This window comes from Takifugu rubripes, chromosome 11, assembly GCF_901000725.2.
Source record: "Takifugu rubripes chromosome 11, fTakRub1.2, whole genome shotgun sequence".
Classification (NCBI taxonomy): Eukaryota; Metazoa; Chordata; class Actinopteri; order Tetraodontiformes; family Tetraodontidae; genus Takifugu; species Takifugu rubripes.
The window spans coordinates 6281390-6303094 of record NC_042295.1 but is presented as its reverse complement, the minus strand read 5'-3'; the positions used below and the strand labels follow the sequence as shown (position 1 = coordinate 6303094).

Below are 21705 nucleotides of genomic sequence, written 5' to 3'. Positions count from 1 at the left end.
CTATCACAACTATTGTGAATCAGTCATTTTTACTAACCCTCATCAACATGGGAAATACTAGAAGAAAAGCATATGATGCGGCTTTTAAGTTAAAAGCGATCACTCTGGCGGTTGAAGAAGGAAATCGAGCTGGCGCACGTAATCTTGGCATACATTACGGTAATCAATGGCGAGAAGGTGGAGACGCCCACCTAAAGAACTGATCGAAAGCAAAAAGACGACAAAAGCTTTTAGACGTAAACATAGCAGGTGGCCCAAGCATGAAAATTTTCTGGAAGACTGGGTCAACACACAGAGAGCAGGCGGCCGCGGTGTTTCTGCTGTACAAATCAGACGGAAGCTGATGAAAATAGAAGATTTTAGAGGTGGGCCATCAGGGAGTTTTAGATTGTTCATTGTTTGAGTAAAAAAGCATAAACAACGTAATTTGTGTGTAGCTGATACAAACATATATTTCAAGGTAGCTGCATTACAGACACCGTTAGAAAAAAAAAGCATTTACCAGTACAATATATTTATGTTGCTAAATGGATTAAATTAAAAGAAAAGTAAAAAAATCCCGATGTGATGAAAATTGGACTTAAGGTCTCTGTATAAACATACAAGTGAAAAGAGTGGCTGTTGTTTCTTACCTGTCTGTTTGTCACTCGTCAGTGACTCGTCTCTTACGGTAATAAAAACATATACCGGTACTGAATGTTTTCGATCTAATTTTCATATTACTACATGGGATACCTGCGGCTTAAAATCCGGTGCGGCTTGCATAAGTAAAAAATTGATTTTCTTTCTAAAATTAGATTATGCGGCTTTTAATCAGGTGCGCTCTGTCGTCCAGAAATTACGGTAGTCATTGGTGAACAGCCAATTCCACGTGGAGTATCAGGACCATGGTGCTGCTGAAGCTATTGTGTCTGTAACCATTGGGACTGACAATATACAATTCACTTCAACAGTGGAATGTTTGGTCCAGGGCTTCTTGTTATTGTAACCAGGGCTTCTTATCCAATAACATATACCAGTAGAAGTATCTGTGCATGTAAGTGATGCAGAAATTAGAGTTACGTGTCTATGGAAGGCTTGATTGTTCCTCCAGGACACTGAGCACTACATCATTTCTTTGATACATGCACTGCTCATGACATCAATAGAAAAGTCACTCTCTGTTTGCCTACCTCATATGTGATCTTGAGGGTCGATTGCAGTAATATGGGAGGAAATCTGGGATGAACTTCTGCTGTCAGCCAGAGACGAAAGCCTGCCTTTGGTCGAAGCCCATTCAGCTCCTGTTGATCAGACCGCACTCACAAATAAGAATCATGACGTATGCTGCTGTTTACGACAAGTCATGAAACACTAGATGACTGGAATGTACAGTGGGACCTCTACTTACGAATTTAATTCATTCCAGAAGTTGTTTCGTAACCTCAAAATTATGTAAGTAGAGACGTGTTTTCCATATAAATGCCCTAATCTCTTCCAAGCCCCCAAAATTTCGGACATAATTATTTTAATAAATCATAAAAATGCATCAAAACATGTAACAAATACATGTTACAATTAGATTACCGCACAATAAATGAAGGAATTCAGTTCAAGGCTTCTCCAGGAACAAAATGAACTTTATTACAGGCTAATCTCACATTAGCCGTCATTACTAGCAACGAACGTTAAGACTTGTGGTAACACCGCCATCTAATGGACAAACATACGAACACCCATAATAAATAAAAGTGAAACGAAGGCGACGCTGGGATACACACAAACTTGTACATATTGACATCCCTCCTAGCCAATGGGATGACAGGAAAATGCTAGGCGATAGCCAATGGCAGAGCAGCTACAAGCAAGTTTGTGTTCGCTAAACTCCGCGAGCTGCGAGTAGCAGCGGTAGCATATTTTTGACCTTCGCATCCTGAAATTTCTTTCGTAACAAGAGGAAATATTTTCCCGTTGAGACGCTTCATAACCTGAAAATTTCGCATGTAGAGACGTTTGTAAGTAGAAGTCCCACTGTACTTCAGAATAAAATGCACCAATCAATGAAGGGCAAGCACACAAATTATTACAAACCCCCAGAAGCCAATTAATTAAATACCTCAACTGAGAGGGTTTATTGATAACAGACTGTAATATGTGAGGTGGATAGAAAATCCTCCCATGTGTTCTGTCACTCCTTCAAGCTCAAATGCTCTACCAGACGGTCCTGCACAATATCGGGTGTTCCTAAAGTGGTACCTCAGATGCTCCAGCACCCTGATCACCAGAGGGATCACCAATGTCTTTACACACCACATCCTCTTCCAATTTCACTGTTCCTTCTTCCTTATGCGGCTATATCTCACCTGGTACCACACTCATTCCCCACTACCCCTGCAGACATGCCTTTGACCTCAGGACCTCCAGTCCCGCGTATTCCTTTGCCAGCCACCTGGTTATGTGGTTCTGTGTTAGTATTTTACATCCCGTTGTTATGTGCTGATTGCTTCAGTGGCTTTTTTGCATAGCCTCCACCTTGGATCTTGCCTTGTGTGGAAGGTCCCAGCTTCTACCCCTCTCATTATGCTTAAAACTTCTTCCTCACTGGCTTTCCACTGATTGAGATAGTTGCTTAGCCACCCATCCCTAGGAGCCCTCTTTCTGACGTGCTAATTAATCTCTTTTATTTCATCCTGTCTCGTGTCTCTGATCCGGCTAGTCTTCAGCCCCCCCTCATGTTACTTGGTGTAGAGCCTCCCAGGAATTGTGGGTAGCTTCCTTGTCTTTATATAAGTTGATTCTATCTCCTCCCCTGGCCATCTTATTATACTGGCACAATTCTGATTACCGTTAGGGCCTTTCAAGAAACCTCAGGACACTTTTATAACAAACAAACAACAAACAATCTAGCAGTGAAAAACCTGGGTAAACAAGTGCCTCTTCAGCACCCAGCTAATCTCCATAGGAGGAGATGTCCAGAGGGTTGGGGTGGCCATGTTGAAGGCGCCATCCCCAAAAGTCCTGTTCTTTCCATTAAGCTGATTTCTCAGGACAAACAGCAATACACTCTTTAGAGGTATTTGGCCAAATTGTGGTCAGAGGAGGCTGCCCCATTAACCAATTGGTTGTCACAGCGAGTTTTTGCAATGATGTGGCTGAGGGGGTTCAGACCTGTAAACAACTTCAGTAGGGACAGACCCTCATTTAACTACTGTACACATCGCACGTGATGCTGACTTATGTGATGCGCTGAAAGTTGACTTCTTGGTTTCCACAGCTGCATGGAGCTTCTGCTTGAAGCCTGAAGAGTCCTGCTGATCTCCTGCACTTCGGAACCCTCAGGATTCATATGTGAGACATGAACTTGCAGTTTTCAGAAACTGCTGTGTCTACCAGCATGTGGTACAGAGAAAGGATATCGGTTGGATGGGAATAGCCCTTTCTGCGGATCATTTGCAGTTAAAAAATTGTTATTTTCAGTGACTAAATTCCTGACAGACTTTGATGGTGTGATATCAGCACCATTTGGAACACACTCATCAGAGCCTGTGCACAAAAATCCAAATGTAACACTCAGATAGCTGTGGATAAAATTGGAGATTTTCTTTTGTTTTTCACCATGAAATCTGTTTAACTTGACACAGTTATGGTATAATTTTGAAAAACTGTAATTGAGATTGGACCTCAAAATACCTAAAGTCAGAATTAAGCTCATGGTGAAGCAGCTTTTTACTGTTTGGCCCAAAACTGTGGACCAGCCTTCCTTCACACACCACACCAGTCTCTGGTGTTTCCTCAGCTCTACCTGTACATGTGAGTGAGCGTATTAGTGTGTGTGCCTGTGTGTGTGTGTGTGTGTGTGTGTATGGGGGGGTGTTAAGTTACGTTATTTAGAACTTTTCTCTGTTTGTTTGTTTTGTGTGTCAGCCCCTATCAGCTCCAAAAAGAACTGCAATGAATTTTGTATTTGTGTCATGTTTAAAGCACCTTTCTCGCAACTCTGCATTTACGGTTTCTTCCCGAGCTAACTGCAGGAAAACATCCTTTTTGTTTGCTCTTGCCTACCAAGCTTTGGTTCATTTTTCTATGTTCCTGTGTTTTCCTTGTTTTTCATTTCTCATTCAGTGATTTTCTTTCTTTAATTTTTGGGGCTTCTTCTATTCCCCATTGCATCAGTTTTTAATTTCAAACTTGAGTGCTCACAGCCAGTTGCTAAGTAAAGAGTGACAAAAGGGAAAGAGTGACAGAAAGAGAAACAAAACCACAAAAAGGTCAGATATAAGTCCAAAATTTCAAGAGACATGTGTGTATTATTTAGTTGGTTTTGTACATGCAGCACCCACAGAAGGTGATTTCCACAACTATATAACTTTGACCAAGGCGGCAGAGCTCAAATAGCCTGTCAGGGTCATGGCTTGATTCCATTTATCATTTTATGATGCAAATATTAAAGCTTTAGAAATAGCCAAAGCTTCTCAATCTTGTACAAACAACTAGCAATCATGGCTTCCTCTAAGTAGTCGCCAAGCTGTGTGAAAATGAAAATGATGGAGAGAAGTTTTCCTAGGTGCTAGAAAGCCAGAAGACCCATTTGACCTCAAATTCATCAATTAGGTAGTTGGGGTACACTTTTATGTGACAAAATATGCTCTTCATGGCAGTCACCAGAAGGGAACTTCCTGTATCCTCTACACAATATTCATCACCAGACTATCGCAAAACAACATCTAGACAAGCTGTATGCATTTTAGGAAGCCCTGTGCAAATAGATAATACCTTTTGGCCACAACAATACTTCCCAACATAAGGATTTGGAGAACAAAGTCGAGAGAACTTTGTGAAAAGAACACCTGTTCAACAGATTTTCGGCTGTGTTGCAACCAACAATTTCTGGACAAAAGCACAAAACATAAAAAAGCTGAAGAGGCATTTGTTGAAGGCTTTGCCGCAGCCCACAGTGAGCGAAACATCATTGAAAATCTGTGGACAGCGGTCAAAAAAGAGGTGCCTGCAAGAAGACAGGAATCAGACTGAAATCATTTGGCAGGAATTCTTCAAAATAAAACTATTAGTTAGCAACAAATAGCAATTCCAAACTATTAAGGTTGTGAATATAAATCATGATTTGTTTTCAAATATGAAGGGAATATGTTGTTAATTTCATGCTTACTGTAACTGTACAAAATAACAAAGAGTTTGGCCAGGTATGCCCAATGCTTGTGTACTTCTCATCTTCTTCAACTCTTTATCCCCTTCGGGGTCGTGCGGAGGGCATGTATGGGTGAAGGCAGGTCCACCCCTGATGACTCCCCAGTTCATCGCAGGGCCCTATGTGAGCACTTGGAGATTTGGTACCTTACTCAAGGGAGCAGTGCTCTGAAGGTGTTCTGGTACTTTCCCCTACTATCAGTATCCCTTCCATGATTCGGCCACACCGGGGCTCAAACCAAGAACCCTCCACTGCTCCTGTACTTACATAGAGTATATATCATACTCACAACTCCACCCGTACCTGATAACTGTACCTGGTGCTCATCGCATATTGGTGTGTTAGTGGATATTATTTATGTACATTTTAATTCCACGCCCTTGGCATTTAAATATAACATTTCACCATCGTATAGTTGATGGGTGCGACACTAAAGGTTTATTTGATGTGTAATTAATAGTTATGCGTTGACAGAGCACTCACTTTTTCCAGCAGTGGAAGCCATGTAGTGACAAGGTGAAGGTTTTTCAGACAAAGCCATTCTCCATTTTGGGAACATTCTCGAAGTGTAGCTAAGGCCACATCAGCCTGGCCCTGACCCATAGAAATCTAGACGCAAAGGAGGGGAGAGGGGGTGGTTTAATTCTGTAAAGCATGTTGTGCTGTTACTGATGTAGTTACTACTTTTTTTTTTACCTCATGGTAGCTGGTCCTGCTCATAGTTTCAGCTGCTAGATCTGCAAGTTCTTGGGATGGATCTGCTCCAGGAGAGATGATTATCAACACCGGCTCCCATTCCTTTGTTTCTGTGTAGAGGTGATGTAGGTTCAGAGGAGGAGGGTAGAGCTCTTTCATACCTGCAGCCAAGAACACATGAGTACGTTAGGATGACACCACATCAACTTAACTTGAACATAACAAAGCAAGAGCGATTGAGAGAAGAAGGAAAAAACATCAGGAACAGACATCAGAAAGAAAGAGACAGAAAAGGGAGAAGTTGAGAAAGACAATGAGGGTGATAAGCAGTATGTTGTGCTGTGTCTGACTAAGCAACCCTCACAATTAATCACTTGTAATATAGAAGAGCTGATAGAGCAAAACTTCAATCTTCCAACATTGTTATGTAAAACACACACAGCAAGAGTAAAACACACATGTTCCACATTATCAGCATTCATCCAGCAGACAATTGCCCTTGAGCAGGAAAGTTCACCTTGGGTTTGGTGCACATACTGAACAGACTCAGGAGTGTACACCAAATGGTGACTGCTATTGTATTTGTGCTTTTAATATTGTTGCTTTTATCTTCATATTAAAATCCCTACCAACGCAGAAAAGCAATGCTGTGATAAAGTTCAACAGAAAAGCGAGCATAGCTAAAGTTGAAAATTAGGGTATAGAAGCCAGCAAGTGTGCGCAAGACTGTGCATGTTCTTCAGCCACGCATGCTTGTGTGCATGAGCCGTGCCCAGGCTTGGACTGGGGATTGACTGAGATTATCTGATAGAGGATTAAAGCACATGCTTTATTAGCATACTGATTTACAGCCAAAAACACATCCAGACTAAATTTTCTACTAAATTTTGAAAATCTTTCTGTCTCTACCAGTCTCTCTCACCAGATAATGGAGCCATGACTTGACTTACTAAATGACAGCCTCCTAAACAATTGCTTTATTTTTACATGTTTCAAACGTTGATATCAACCTCTTTGAAAAAGCTTATTGTTACTAATTCTGTAGTTCCAGTTACTATCATAGACAGACAGATTATCATACTTAGGGGGTTGTCTAATCGTTAGGTCACATCTTAGTTATGCTGTTATAGGCCAAGGCTGCCGGGGTCCGGAAACATGATCACCTGACAGGCCTCTGTCACCCCACTGGGTCATGGTTTCCTCTCCTCTCCCCCCCCCCCTATTTATTTACAGGTATCGCCGCCTTCGGAGCTGCATAATGACCTCCAGCCCCGCTGAAGTGATTGTATATCGTATTTTTGTGTGTGTTTCTGTGCTCTGTGCCTCTCCTCTCCCCCTCCCTCTCCTTCTCCTTTTCCTCTCCCTCTCCTCTTTCCCCTCCTCCTCCTTCTCCTCTCCTCTACCTCCCCTTCACTCTTCCTCTCCTCTCCTCTCCTCTCCTCTCCTCTCCTCTCCTCTCCTCTCCTCTCTTCTCTTCTCTTCTCTTCTCTTCTCTTCTCTTCTCTTCTCTTCTCTTCTCTGAGTGAGACGTGTGAGAGCGGAGGAGCGAGCGAGCGAGTGGAAAACCGTGCGAAAGCGCTATTTTTCCTATTCTTTCTTGTGTGCGAGTGAATGCTAGATAATATAGTTTAATTTATTGTGGTGTTTGCAAATTTATATTAGTTTATCGAGTGTTTGTGTGGGTGTGTGAGGCGGCCGACCGCGTGCGGCCGTCATGGCGGCCAACGCCGGTTTAACCGGCTTGAGTCGGAAGCACGGAGTCAAGGTGGGTGCGGGCTCCGTGCTTAATGTGGAGGAGGTGGCGCTGGCTGTGGGCCAAAAAATTGGCCACAGCTCAATCAAATCCGCCGCCCGCATGAATAGGGCGGTGGTGTTGTTCCTGGCCAAAGTGGAGCAGGTAAATATGTTGGTGGAGACGGGGATCACCGTGGGCGGACAGTTCGTCCAGGTAACTCCGCTAACACATCCGGCGGCACGGATTACACTGTCCAATGTGCCGCCGTTCATCAGCGATGAGTTCCTGGTACGGGAGCTGTCTCGGCATGGGAAAGTGGTCTCTCCCATCCGAAAAATGTTGTCTGGCTGTAAGTCACCGCTGCTGAGACACGTAGTGTCTCACCGCAGGCAGGTGCACATGATCCTCAACAATAGGGCGGAGGAATTTAATTATCGTTTCATCGTTCGGGTAGACGATTTTGATTATACCCTTTTTGCAACTTCTTCCGCCCTCAAGTGCTTTAACTGTAATGAGGAGGGTCATCTCGCCAGGGCTTGTCCGAACCGCGTGGCCTCAGACACGCAGGCGGCGGAGCCCGCCGCTCCCGCGCCCGTGGCGCCTCCGGCCCCGCGGCCCGTTCCGGCGGCGAGGCGTCGGTGGCTCAGCGCGGAGGAGGGCCCCGCTGCCCCGGACGGAGCGACAGCAGAGTCGCAGATGGAGGAGAAGCGGGACGAGTGTGTGCGTGAGAGTGAGGTGAGTGGAGAGAGCGAGATTGTGGAGATGGTGGTAGAAATGAATGGTGAGAGTGGTGAATCAGGGGGGAAGGTGGATTTAACTGGGGAGGTGTGTGATCTGAGTGGTGTGATGAGTGAGGTGGTGTGTGATTCAAATGAACTGGGGGGAAAAGGTGAGGTGATGGGTGAAACAGGTGAACTGGGTGAGACAGGAGAGACTGGAGACAGGATCCAGACGGGTGAGCAGGGTACAGTGGGTCAGGTGATAGGTGGACTCGATGGGCCAGGGATAGTGGCTGGTGAACGGGATGAAGGAGAAGTTAGCACAGGTGAACGGGGAGAAGGAGAAGTTAGCACAGGTGAGCGGGGTGAGGGAGCAGTGAGCACAGGGGAGCAAGGTGAGGGAGCAGTGAGCACAGGTGAGCGGGGTGAGGGAGGAGTGAGCACAGGGGAGCAAGGTGAGGGAGCAGTGAGCACAGGGGAGCAAGGTGAGGGAGCAGTGAGCACAGGTGAGCGGGGTGAGGGAGGAGTGAGCACAGGTGAGCAGGGTGAAGGAGGAGTGAGCACAGGTGAGCGCGGTGAGGAAGCAGTGAGTGCAGGTGAGGGCACGAGTGGCGCATCCGAGTGGTGGCTTGTTCCCGCAAGGAAGCGGAACAAGCGGAAAAGCGCCATGAAGGACAAGGGGGGCAAGACAGGAAGGCTGGAGGAGACAGTAGCAGACACAGACACCAGCGACTGCGAGTCGATGTCGGACGGCAGCGAACTGTCCGGCACAACGCCAGACGGGCAGGATTTTGACCTGTACCCCCCAGGCTTGTTTAAAAAGTTCCTCACCCAGACCAAGGGCATGAAAGGCCTTGATCTGGGAACATATTTTCCTGACCGGCTCTGCTTTATCCGGTCAGCGAGCTTTTTAATTCGGAATAAGGCAACATCAGGCCTCACCGACCCCGAAATATATAGGCTCAGGAAGCACATGGGCAAAGCACGAAAACAGCTAAATTGAAAGATATTTTGCCATGGCTTCTTGTACTTATTTTTTACTGTCTTTGATTTTAATCTTTTCCCTTGGCATGAACATATTCAAAATGGGAACGTTGAATGTCAACGGAGCCAGGGACGCAAAAAAACGGGCACTAGTGTTCGACACAGCAAAAAGAAAACGCATTGATGTCCTGTTCCTCCAGGAGACCCACAGCGACTGCGGCATAGAAGCGGACTGGGAGAAGGAGTGGGAAGGACAGGTGCTGCTGAGCCACAACACCACCCTCAGTGGTGGAGTGGGCCTCCTTTTTTCAAGGGGCTTCAATCCATCGTCCCTGGAGGTGGAGCATGTGGTGAGGGGACGGTGTTTGATGGTGAAAGCGCGCCTCCAAAACCACTCCTTGGTTTTTATTAATATTTATGCTCCCACCAACGGTACAGAGAGGAAGAGCTTTTTAGAAAAAGTTGGCACTCTTTTAAATGGTTGTGGGGATGATTTTTTATTTCCGGGTGGAGATTTTAATTGCACCGAGTCCTTTTTAGACCGCAACCATGCAGAGCCTCATCCAGCCTCGCAACATTGTCTGAGACAGCTGGCCTATTCTCATGGCCTGGTGGATGTGTGGAGGAGGATGCACGCAGACAACAGGCAATACACTTGGTCCCGCATGAGTGAGGGTAGGATCTCCTCGGCCAGACTTGACCGATTTTATTGTTTTAAACATCATTTTAGTGTTTTTAGGAGCTGTAGAATCATGCCTGTCGGCTTTTCAGATCACTCGTTGGTTTTAGGCGAAGTCGCCGTGAAGAACATTTTACCCAAGAGTGCATATTGGCATTTTAATTCCAGCTTAGCGCAAGACAACAGTTTTAGGGATGTTTTACGGCACTTCTGGTTGGGGTTTCGAGAGAGAAAGTCCGATTTTACGTGCTTAAGACAGTGGTGGGACCGTGGAAAAGTAGAGATACAGCTCCTGTGCCAGCAGTATACTCTCAATGCCACGCAGGACACACGCAGGTCGATCAAAGATCTGGAGATGGAGATAGTGGAGCTAGAGGCGATTGGCAGCTCCACGGGAGATAGAGGGTGTATTGAAACCCTCCAATCAAAAAAAATGGCCTTGGCCAGCCTGCTGGACAATCAGGTACAGGGTGCACTGGTCAGGTCCCGGATACAGGACATCACGGAGATGGATGCTCCCTCTAGCTTCTTTTTTGGGCTGGAGAGGAGGCGCGGGCAGAACCAAATGATCCATTCACTGTTTTCGAGCACAGGGCAGGAACTCGTGGAGCCGGGCCAGATAAGACGGCGAGCAGTGGAATTCTTTTCCTCGCTCTACGAGACCGAGTACTGCAGCGACGATGGCCTGTTCGACGAGTTCTGCGGGGGCCTCCCTCGGGTCTCTGAGGAGACAAACTCGCTGCTGGACAGGCCGCTGCAGCTCGACGAGCTCCACGCCGCACTGCTCGGGATGAAGGGAAAGAAAGCTCCAGGTGTCGACGGGCTCACGGTAGAGTTCTTTAGAACCTTCTGGGACATTGTGGCCCGCGACATGCTGGAGGTCTTTAACGAAAGCCTGGCCGCGGGTTCCCTGCCGTTGTCCTGCAGGAGAGCGGTGGTCACCCTCCTGCCAAAAAAGGGCAACCTGCAGGAGATTAAGAACTGGCGCCCTGTGTCTCTGCTGTGTCTGGATTATAGGATTCTGTCCAAGGCCTTAGCCTCCAGGCTCAGAGAGGCTATGGAGCAGGTCATCCACCGGGACCAGACTTACTGTGTGCCCGGCAGGTCCATAGGAGATAATGTCCACCTAATTCGAGATGTTTTGGAAGTCTCCAGATCACTGGACGTTGATACTGGTCTCATTTCGTTAGACCAAGAAAAGGCTTTTGACCGGGTTGAACACCAGTTCCTCTGGAAGGTGATGGAGAGGTTCGGGTTCAGCCCTGGCTTTATAGCGATGATCCGCGTCCTGTACTGTGACATTGAGAGTATGCTGAAGTTTAATGGCAGTCTGTGTGCTCCCTTCAGAGTGCGTAGAGGCGTCCGGCAGGGCTGTGCCCTCTCTGGAATGCTCTACGCCCTCTCCCTCGAACCCCTTCTCTCTAGGGTCCGTGCAAATGTGGATGGCCTGTTTTTACCGTCCTTTTACAGAAAAATTGTTTTATCTGCCTACGCAGACGATCTAATAGTAGTGGTGCGCAGCCAGAGGGACGTAGATGTTTTATCTAATTTAACAGTTTTATTCAACCGCCTGTCCGCGGCCAGGGTCAACTGGCAGAAGAGTGAGGCCCTGGCCGTTGGCAGGTGGACAAATGGCCTGCCGGTCCTTCCCCAGGACCTTGCCTGGCGGAGGGACGGCCTAAAGTACCTCGGTATTTTTATTGGAGATGAAGAAACTGAAAAGAAAAATTGGCTCGACACGTTAGAAAAGGTAGACGGAAAAATTCAAAAATGGAAATGGCTCCTCCCCCGCATGTCGTACAGAGGCAGAACTCTTGTCCTCAATAACCTGGTGGCCTCTGTGCTCTGGCACCGGCTCAGCTGCATGGAGCCACCCTCGGGGCTACTGGCACAACTGCAGACAAGAGTTCTGGCCTTCTTTTGGGACGGCATGCATTGGGTCCAGCAGGGGGTGTTGTACTTGCCCAGAGAGGAGGGAGGACAGGGCCTCATCCACCTGGCCAGTAGGACCGCCGCTTTTAGAATACAGTTTGTACAGAGGTTTTTAACAGGGCCGGCGGACCTAATGTGGAGAGATGTGGCCAGATGTGTCTTCAGACGGGTGAGTAACTTGGGGCTAGATGATGCTCTGTTTTTAACTGACTTTAAATTTGCAAAGTTAAATGGGCTACCTCCATTTTATCAGAGTGTTGTTAAGGCATGGGCCCTTTTTAAAGTTGAGAAAAGAACCAGCTCTGAATCTCTGTATTGGCTGCTAAGGGAACCCACGGTGCACGGAGCCAGGCTGGATGTCTCGGCCGAAGCCCCGCCGAGGCTGACGGCTGCACTGTGGCGGACCCGGACCCTACTCCTCCAGCACGTAGTGGCCGTGGCAGGGCCAGACCTAACGGGTGCGGAGGCAGTGGGTTCCCTGTTAGGCATCCGCTCTACCCAGGCAGCTGAGGGGGTGCTTCGGTTATGGAGGAACAGGCTCAGCACGAGAGAGAGGCGTATTCTTGAGGACTACGGCCAGGGGACCGAACCCGACAGCGAGGACCCCTTCCCGGAGATCAGGCTGGTTGCCCACCTCGGGAATCTAGACGGTCCTCTCCTCAGACCAGCAAAGACCTTCTCCCTGGTGGCAGTCGATAAGAAGACCCTGTACAACGACTGTGTGAGGGTACTAAACAGGAGAGGACTGTCGAACAAGAGCACCAGCGTGTGGGCCGATCGACTGGGAGGGGATGGAGCCCGCCCCTGCTGGAGGGTCCTCTACAAGCCGCCCCTGAGGAAGAGGACCGGGGACCTCCAGTGGAGGATCCTACATGGGGCTGTCGCCTTGAACGCTCTCCTCTCCAGAATGAACGCTGCTGTGTCGGACCAGTGCCCGTTTTGTTCCGGGCGAGAGACTGTGTTCCACGCGTACAGTGAGTGTGAGAGGCTCACTGTACTTTTTAATGTCATGAAGGGTGTTTTTAATGGTTTTAAGGAAACCTTTTCTATTAGAACTTTTATTTTTGGCGCAGGCTACGACTCAAAAGCCGCTCGCAACAAGTGGCAACTCCTGAATTTTATCTGTGGTGAGGCAAAAATGGCAATTTACGTCTCCAGGAAGAACAAAGTTTCAAAAACTGGAGACAGTGAGGCCGCCTCTGTATGGCGCTGTAATGTCCGGTGCAGGCTGACGTTAGAGTTTGGGTTTTATAAAATGATGAACGACCTCGGCAAATTCCAGGACATATGGTGTCACAAAAATGTTTTATGCACTGTGACAGAGGATCTTTTGCACTTTGCACACCCCCTGGTGGGATAAATTGTATTGTATTGTTGAGTTCTTAGTATTTATTTATTTATCTATTTTTATTGTGGTTGGTGGTATCATTACTATTATAACTATTGTTATTGTTATTATGATTACTATTATAACTATTGTTATTGTCATTATGATTACTATTATTGTTATGATTATTATTATGATTATTACTATTATTGTTGTTCTGTGGTTTTTCTAAACAGGGCGTTTTGTGGCCCTGTGTAAATTTGTGAATTAAAGTATTTTGTAAAAATCAAATCTCTTCTCTTCTCTTCTCTTCTCTTCTCTTCTCTTCTCTTCTTCTCTTCTTCTCTTCTCTTCTCTTCTTCTCTTCTCTTCTCTTCTCTTCTCTTCTCTTCTCTTCTTCTCTTCTCTCTCTTCTCTCTCCTTCTCCTCTCCTCTCCTCTCCTCTCCTCTCCTCTCCTCTCCTCTCCTCTTCTCTTCTCTTCTCTTCTCTTCTCTTCTCTTCTCTTCTCTTCTCTTCTCTTCTCTTCTCTTCTCTTCTCTTCTCTTCTCTCCTTCTCCTCTCCTCTCCTCTCCTCTCCTCTCCTCTCCTCTTCTCTTCTCTTCTCTTCTCCTCTCCTCTCCTCTCCTCTCCTCTCCTCTCCTCTCCTCTCCATTCTATCCTCTACCTCTCCTCCCCCTTCTCCTCTCTCTTTACCCAGCCGGCCATCAGCAGGAGGGTCCCCCTACATGAGCCTGGTCCTGCTCAAGGTTTCTTCCTGTTAAAGGGGAGTTTTTCCTTGCCACTGTTGCTTGTCTGGGGTCAGGCCCTGGGATTCTGGAAAGTGCCTTGAAACAATTTTGATTGTATAAGACGCTATATAAATAAAGATTGATTGATTGATTGAACCTCTGCAGGGCTAAGATTATAATGATTGATCCCTGGAGAAGCACATAGTGGTCCTGGGATTAGCACAGGGATCGCTTCCTTAACTTTAGCTACAGCATTATCTGAAAGACATCTGCTATAGTAAGACTGTGTTCTGAGCATAGAAGAATCCTTAATCATAAATGTAAAAGTGATCAAAGAATGATCTGACATGAGTGGGTTCTGAGGGAACACCGACACATGTTCTACCTGAACACCTTAAGTCAGAACTAGATCAAGGGTGTGGTTGAAGCTATGAGTTGGTTGGTTTATCTGTTGAAGGAAACCAACTGACTCAAGTATTGAAATGAAGCCATTTCTAAAGTCATTTATAACGTCTACATTGATATTAAAGTTTCCAATAATAATGACTTTATCTGTTTTGAGGACCAAGTCAGATAAGAAGTCTGAGAACTCAGACAAGAACTGAATGTGGCACAGCAGGGGGCCGATATACAACTACAAACAAAAGTGGCTTTTCTGTCTTCCGGTTCAGATGGGTGATGCCAAGAGTCAGGCTTTCAAATGAACTGGAACCATGTTTTGGTCTAGGATTAATTAGTAACTTGGAGTGAAAGATAGCTGCCACTCCCCCTCTTGGAGTTTTTCCTTGCCACTGTTGCTTGTCTGGGGTCAGGCCCTGGGATTCTGGAAAGCGCCTTGAAACAATTTTGATTGTATAAGACGCTATATAAATAAAGATTGATTTGATTTGATTTTGATTTTGATTTGATCCTTTCAATAGATCACCAAAGAAAGTAAAATGAGACAGAGATACGTGGCTTACTAAAGAAAATCTCTGCTAATGTACCAGAACCCCCACAGAGAGCTTTGAAAATATTGCTTCCTAAAGTTTTCTCAATATAACATAGTACTTTTATCTTGCTGAAAATATTTGCTGCTTAAAATAGTAGCGTTTCTCATATAGAATCCAAAATAGGGCCACCAACTTTTTTTGGAAAATGGCTGAGACGGGATGAAGTGTGTTTATGAACAGCTCTTTTCAAGGCTTGAATTTAGGTCTTGACTTTGATGAGAATATTCTGCACAACCTGATCTCTGAACTGTGTGGTGAGTTCCTTCTGGTCCCTGATGCCCTTTGTCCATTAATGGTAGACACCAAACCTCTGAGCCCTTACAATACAATACAGCTGGATTTAGAGTCAGGCTGTGATTCAGCATGGTGAATGGTGGCATGCCACAATTCAGACTTTAATTTGAACATCATGCACCATTTTCCTTCCACTTTATAATTCTTTGTTACTTTGTGTTGGTCTTTAAAAACTGATAAAATATGTTTAAATTGGTGCTTAAACATGAGGGAAGGTTGAGGGGGTGTGAACACTTTTCTAAGGAACTAGTTTATCCTCATCATGGAAAATGCAAGAAGAAATTTTACCGGTATGTTTTTTTAACCAGCCCTGTTAGTGTCACTGCTGTATTGCTGCTGTGTTACTGTTTGAAAAGAAAAGCAAAGGTAGTGTAGCGTGTTGGGGAGGGTCAGTGTGAGAATTTCCCAGCATGGTTTGTGGCATTGTGTCTGTGGGTTCAGGTTGGTGTTAACCCTGTTTTTGTTCGTTGTAAATGTTATCTTTTGCAACTTTTAATGTTAGTGTTCTATTTATTGAGTTCTGGTTGTTGATGTATTTAATTACTGTTTTAATTACTGTTTGCACCTGCACACCATAAGCGTGTGTGATTGAAGACCTCCCTTCGTTGACGTGTCTTTCGTTCAGTGTAAAGTGGAGCTTTATGCAGTCGAACTGCAGAATAAGCTGGCAGAAGTCTGCGTCTGAGTTCTTCCGCGACCTATGTTTCAATGCGGCTTATAGACAGATGCGGCTTGTATAAGTACAAAATTGATTTTCTTTCTAAAATTAGATTATGCGGCTTTTAATCAGGTGCGCTCTATAGTCCGGAAATTACGGTATACTGAAAGTATACCATGAAAGAAGCTACAGCAGCTCCTGTTGCTGTATCTCTTTATGTCCTGGGATGATAAAAAGAAACCAGAGCTCCCACAATGAAACCCATAATAACGCAGTGCACAACTCTACCAGATAACCTCCTGCTACCAGGTCGCGCCATGTATCGCGCTGCCCACATTATCCAACAGTCTTTAAAATGCATATGTTTGACCTTACCCAACATCTGGGTGGCAAAGGTCCCCATGGCACTCTGCAATCGGTCTGGTCTGAGAGCCTGAATTAAAAGAAGCTGAGGGAAAAAAAGTATTAAATACACCAAAAAACTCGACCTGAGCATTTGACTGTTATGTGTAAATAAATGAGTCCATGACAGAAATATATACTTCCTAACAGATGTATACTAGAAGCTATATATTTATAGTCTATGTTGGAAAGATGACCTGCTGGAAGGGAGATATCTTCTTCTGAATGGACAAAGGGATCTCCTGTTCACACTGTGAGCTATGCAAGAAGGACAGCCAGATATCGGAGTCTTTCAAACACAAGGACTGGAAGAAGTCTGGAAATGTAGTCTACAGACAAGACGGACAGTGGACGTCACACAATCAGACCAAAATCTATATTGGTTAATTCATTAGAACAGCTTCACCAACAGCTTAACCCCAACCCAAAAGCAGTATCGGCCAAAAACACATCAGTAACATTTTTATTGGATGTTAATATGTTTGAAACACTGATTCATTGCACTTACTTTAAGCATGGCTAGGGCGCCATGTCTCTCCTGATCAATCCAAGAGGGGAATACCTGTAGGTGAGCGGAGAAAGGCCACGTCAACACACAACTACAACTATGCACTCCTCTTCTCACACACAAGCTTGTAACACCTCTTTTGGAAATATCTCGCCTGTGATGGATCCAGTAAAGACCTCCCACTCCTAAAGCAGACAAGAGTTAATGCCCAGCAAAACTGAACAGCTACAAAGAGGAAAGTTCTAAATTATTTAAACAAAAAAAAAAAAAAAAAAGACTCACATTGTCTTTGAAGATTTCTGGGTGAATACCTTTAACAAAATGCAAAGCAAACATCAACTGGTCCTCCTAAAAGGGAGAAGGAGAAAATGGTTTTAGCACATCAATCATCCAATAGATACTGAAAACGTACAACTAAAATTTCGTGTCAGGAAAATACTATTTTTCTGTTATGATCAAGATAGCAGCTCCATAATGCTTCAGAGATAAATAATAGAGCTTACAGTTACAATAGATTAATGCTCTACAAAAATAGAGGTATGTAACTTACTATTGTATTACTTTTGAAATTGTAATTTAAAAATATATACCATACATCCCGGACTATAAGCCGCTACTTTTTTTTCTACACTTTAAACACTGCGGCTTATTCTACGGTTTGACTTATTCATGTTTTTTTTCATGTTTTTTATTCATGTTTCCGCTGTACAAATCAGACGGAAGGCAAAAGCAATCGCCACCGCGATGAAAATAGAAGATTTTAGAGGTGGGCCATCGGGGAGATTTAGATTGTTCATTGTTCAATGTAATTTGTGTGTAGCTGATACAAACGTATATTTCAAGGTAGCTGCATTACAGACACCGTTAAAAAAAGCATTTACCGGTACAATATATTTGTTTATGTTGCTAAGCGTATTAAATTAAAAGAAAAGACAAAAAATCCTGACATGATAAAAATTGGATTTAAGGTCTCTGTATAAACATACAAGTGAAAAGAGTGGATGTTGTTTCTTACCTGTCTGTTTGTCACTCGTTTCTTACGCTAATAAAAACATATACTGGTACTGAATGTTTTTGATCTAATTTTTCACATTAGTACATGGGATACCTGCGGCTTAAAATCCGGTGCGGCTTGTATAAGTAAAAAATTGATTTTCTTTCTAAATTAGATTACGCGGCTTTTAATCAGGTGTGCTCTTTAGTACAGAATTTACGGTATGTATACACACACACATATGTGTGTATACATGGGTGCAAGATTAAGAATGTAACGAAATGTAAGGTTTACTGTCTAATAAATCCATTTTCTCCCCCTATCACCCATACAAATTCCATGTTTTGTCTGCACTGCGGTTTGAACCAAGAACCCTCTGCTTGACAGCCCAGTTCCCATTGGACTGAGCCATAATTTTAAAGTGTTGACACAAATGTGATTCACAACTATATTCCAAAGATACGTCTTCGACCCATGCTTAGCTTAACTTAACGCCTGTTTTCTTCTTCAACAAGTGTAGCCTGAAACAACTTATGAATGAGAAATAAAGAAAGACCTATTTTTCTAGATTACCTTGAAAAGTGACCTGCAGACATACTCATAGACCATAAACTTCAATTTGGACTCCAGAGCAGAAATCCTGGCATCAGTATCCTCTGGTTCCTAAATTGGAACAAACGCGTGTGTGTGCGTGCGGGCACGTGAGCGACACGACACAATGAAATTTAATAATTAATACTTAATATCAGAGCTGTTTTTGGCTCTGACAGACAACAAAGAAGCAGCAGGACAAATGTGAGCTGTTCACTTACCTGGGTCTGAAGAGCCCTTTGGAAGAGATGCAGAAAAGCTGCTAGGCTGAAGCGATACATGTTGTTGATCTTGGACAGGTCTGTGATGACAAAGTACATCTTGCTGGCACTCTCAGCAAGAGGAAGGTATGCATTCCGCTCCTATAGGGACAAAACCATAGTGAAAGGCAAACAGACAGGGAAGGGAATCCAAGAGGTAGAGAAAGAAACGTGTAATGATAAAATGTTTAAATGGACTTAAAGGTTGACTGGAAAACAATTGAATACTGACTTGCTTGTATGTGGTGCGTGCGTGAAGAGAGGAGGAGAGATAAATAAAGCAAATTGATAAAAAGAACACAAGAATTCTGTTGCAATGTTGCCCCCTAGGGGAAGATTATAGTAATGTTAGGCCTACATAAATACCAAATTACTTGTGCAATGTAAGAAAATGTTTTTTACAATGCGCGACACCTCCATGAATTTGCACATATATAAGAAAACCATGATGTGAGCAGATATAATGAAACATAAAAAGCCCATATTTTTGTGTTGAGCAGATGTAGACTATTACCTGATCTAAGCATGTCTGCAGCCTGTGTGATTCCAGTAAGGACTCCTGAATAAGAGTACTACTGGCCTTGGTTTGGTTTAAGCTGTCCACCAGCTCTCTGTTGTCCAGAATGTTACCCTGAGCCGTAGCAAGAGTCTAACACAACAAAGAGACAGGCACAATTGAAACACATGACAAGTGGGTGAAGTTACTCTTATTATTTGCATACATATGCTTCCATAGGACACACTAATGGAAGCATTACTATTCATTATTATTATTAACTATTTCATTATCTGTTGCTGAGCATCAGTTACAATTTAGAATTTACAACAAAGAATTGGCTGTTTGTATTTATATATTTATTGGTGGGAGAAGTGTGTGTATGTATGTGTGTGTGTGTGTGTGTGTGTGTGTGTGTGTGTGTATATATATATATATATATATACACAGTATATGCACACACACCCACATGAAAAAAAAAAATCTCTTCCTCGCCCTTCCTTCAGATGTGTGTGGTTCCATGTTGGAGCCATCTACTCAGGTTGGGTGTTACTGCCCCTAGTGTCCTGATCACCACTGGGACCACTGTTGCCTTCATGCCCCACATTCTCTCTATCTCCTCCTTCAGCCCTTGGTACTTCTCCAGCTTCACGTGTTCCTTCTTCCTTATGTTGCTATCACTCGGGATTGCTACATCTATCACCACCACTGTCTTCCGGTGTTCATCCACCACCACTATGTCAGGCTGGTTGGCCACCACCATCTTGTCAGTCTGGATCTGGAAGTTCCACAGGATCTTGGCCTGCTCGTTCTCCACCACTTTCAGGGGTGTCTCCCACCTGGTCCCTGGGACCTCCAGCCCATACTCAGTGCAGATGTTCCTGTATACTATGCCAGCCACCTGGTTATGCCGTTCCATGTATGCCTTGCCTGCCAGCATCTTGCACCCTGCTGTGATGTGCTGGACTGTCTCAGGGGCATCTTCACACAGTCTGCACCTGGGGTCTTGTCTGGTATGGTAGACCCTGGCCTCTATTGCTCTGGTGCTCAGGGCCTGTTCTTGTGCAGCCATTATTAGTGCCTCTGTGCTGTCTTTCAGTCCGGCCTTTGTCAGCCACTGGTATGTTTTCTCGATATCAGCCACTTCCTCAATTTGTCGGTGGTACATTCCATGCATGGGCTTGTCCTTCCATGATAGCCCCTCAGGTTCCTCCTCCTTGGTGGGCTTTTGTTGCCTGAGGCATTCACTCAGTAGTGGGTCAGTGGGGGCCATCTTCTAGATGTATTCTTGGAGGCTTGCTGTTTCCTCCTGGACAGTAGTTCGGACACTTACTAGTTCTCGGCCCCCTTCCTTTTGCTTTGTGTACAGCCTCAGGACACTGGACTTAGGGTGAAACCCTCCGTGCATGGTGAGAAGCTTCCTTGTCTTGATGTCAGTGGCTTGTATCTCTTCCAGTGGCCAGGGTATTATGCCAGCAGGGTATCTGATTACTGGTAGGGCGTAGGTGTTTATGGCCTGGATCTTGTGCTTACCATCCAGCTGACATTTCAGGACCTGTCTTAACCTCTGCAGGTATTTGGCTGTGGCTGACCTTCTAGCTGCCTCCTCATGGTTACCATTTGCCTGTGGGATCCCCAGGTATTTGTAACTGTCCTGCACATCGCTGATGTTCCCTTCAGGTAGTTCAACTTTGTCAGTTGCGATCACCTTTCCCCTTCTAGATATCATCCGCCCACATTTAATATATATATACATACACACACACACACACATATATATACTGTGTGTGTGTGTGTATGTATGTATGTGTGTGTATATATATATATATATATATATATATATATATATATATGTATACACTCTGCACACACACACACACACACACACACACACACACACACACACGAACACACACACACACACACACACACACAGGATGTAGGATGACTGCATAAATCAGCTGATTGGTCTCAGTAATGATATTACGCAAAAACGATGTCGGACTCCGTCGCATTCTCTGGTCCCCTCCCCAATCTGGCCAGCAATGAAATGTTTAGTTGCATGTCGCCGCTGGTTGTCACGGCGGTGCCCCGAAAACCAGGTGTCCTTTGTAGACAATTGGAACAGTTTTTGTGGAAAACCTGGTCTGATTAGGAGAGACAGTGTCCATCCCACTCGGGATGGTGCCTCTCTCATTTCTACTAACTTGGCCAATTTTATTAGACCCAAAGTGACCTGACAAACCAGACCAGGATGCAGAGTTGTAGTCTAACACACCTCTGCTGCTGCTTCCATCGAACCCTCATCCACAAACAATTACATATTTAACACTGTAGAGGTAGTCTCTGTTCGACAGTTAAAAGTTCACCAAGCACAGAGCAAGGGAGCGGTCAATCACCATAATCTTATTAAAATTACCGGTAATACCAAAGCACAAATTAGAGAAACTAACATCACAATTAAATGTGGACTATTAAATATTAGAGCATTTTTGTGCAAATCCCTGTTAGTGCACGACCTGAT

The 21705-nt window shown here is 44.7% G+C and overlaps 1 protein-coding gene across 6 annotated transcripts in view; it reads right to left on the bottom strand.

Annotated features, from left to right (window-relative positions):
• Positions 1-21705, bottom strand: part of dync2h1 (dynein cytoplasmic 2 heavy chain 1) — an 86646-nt gene that overhangs the window by 11324 nt on the left and 53617 nt on the right. For all 6 annotated transcript variants that reach the window (XM_029843321.1, XM_029843318.1, XM_029843320.1 and 3 more), the window contains 11 exons: positions 19200-19334; positions 18647-18787; positions 18408-18497; positions 17123-17188; positions 16975-17025; positions 16841-16894; positions 16530-16661; positions 16306-16378; positions 5882-6042; positions 5669-5794; positions 1173-1283 (listed from right to left, as the gene is read on the bottom strand). In XM_029843321.1, the coding sequence (XP_029699181.1) occupies positions 1173-1283; positions 5669-5794; positions 5882-6042; positions 16306-16378; positions 16530-16661; positions 16841-16894; positions 16975-17025; positions 17123-17188; positions 18408-18497; positions 18647-18787; positions 19200-19334 (1140 nt within the window). The remainder of the gene's footprint in view (positions 1-1172; positions 1284-5668; positions 5795-5881; positions 6043-16305; positions 16379-16529; positions 16662-16840; positions 16895-16974; positions 17026-17122; positions 17189-18407; positions 18498-18646; positions 18788-19199; positions 19335-21705) is intronic.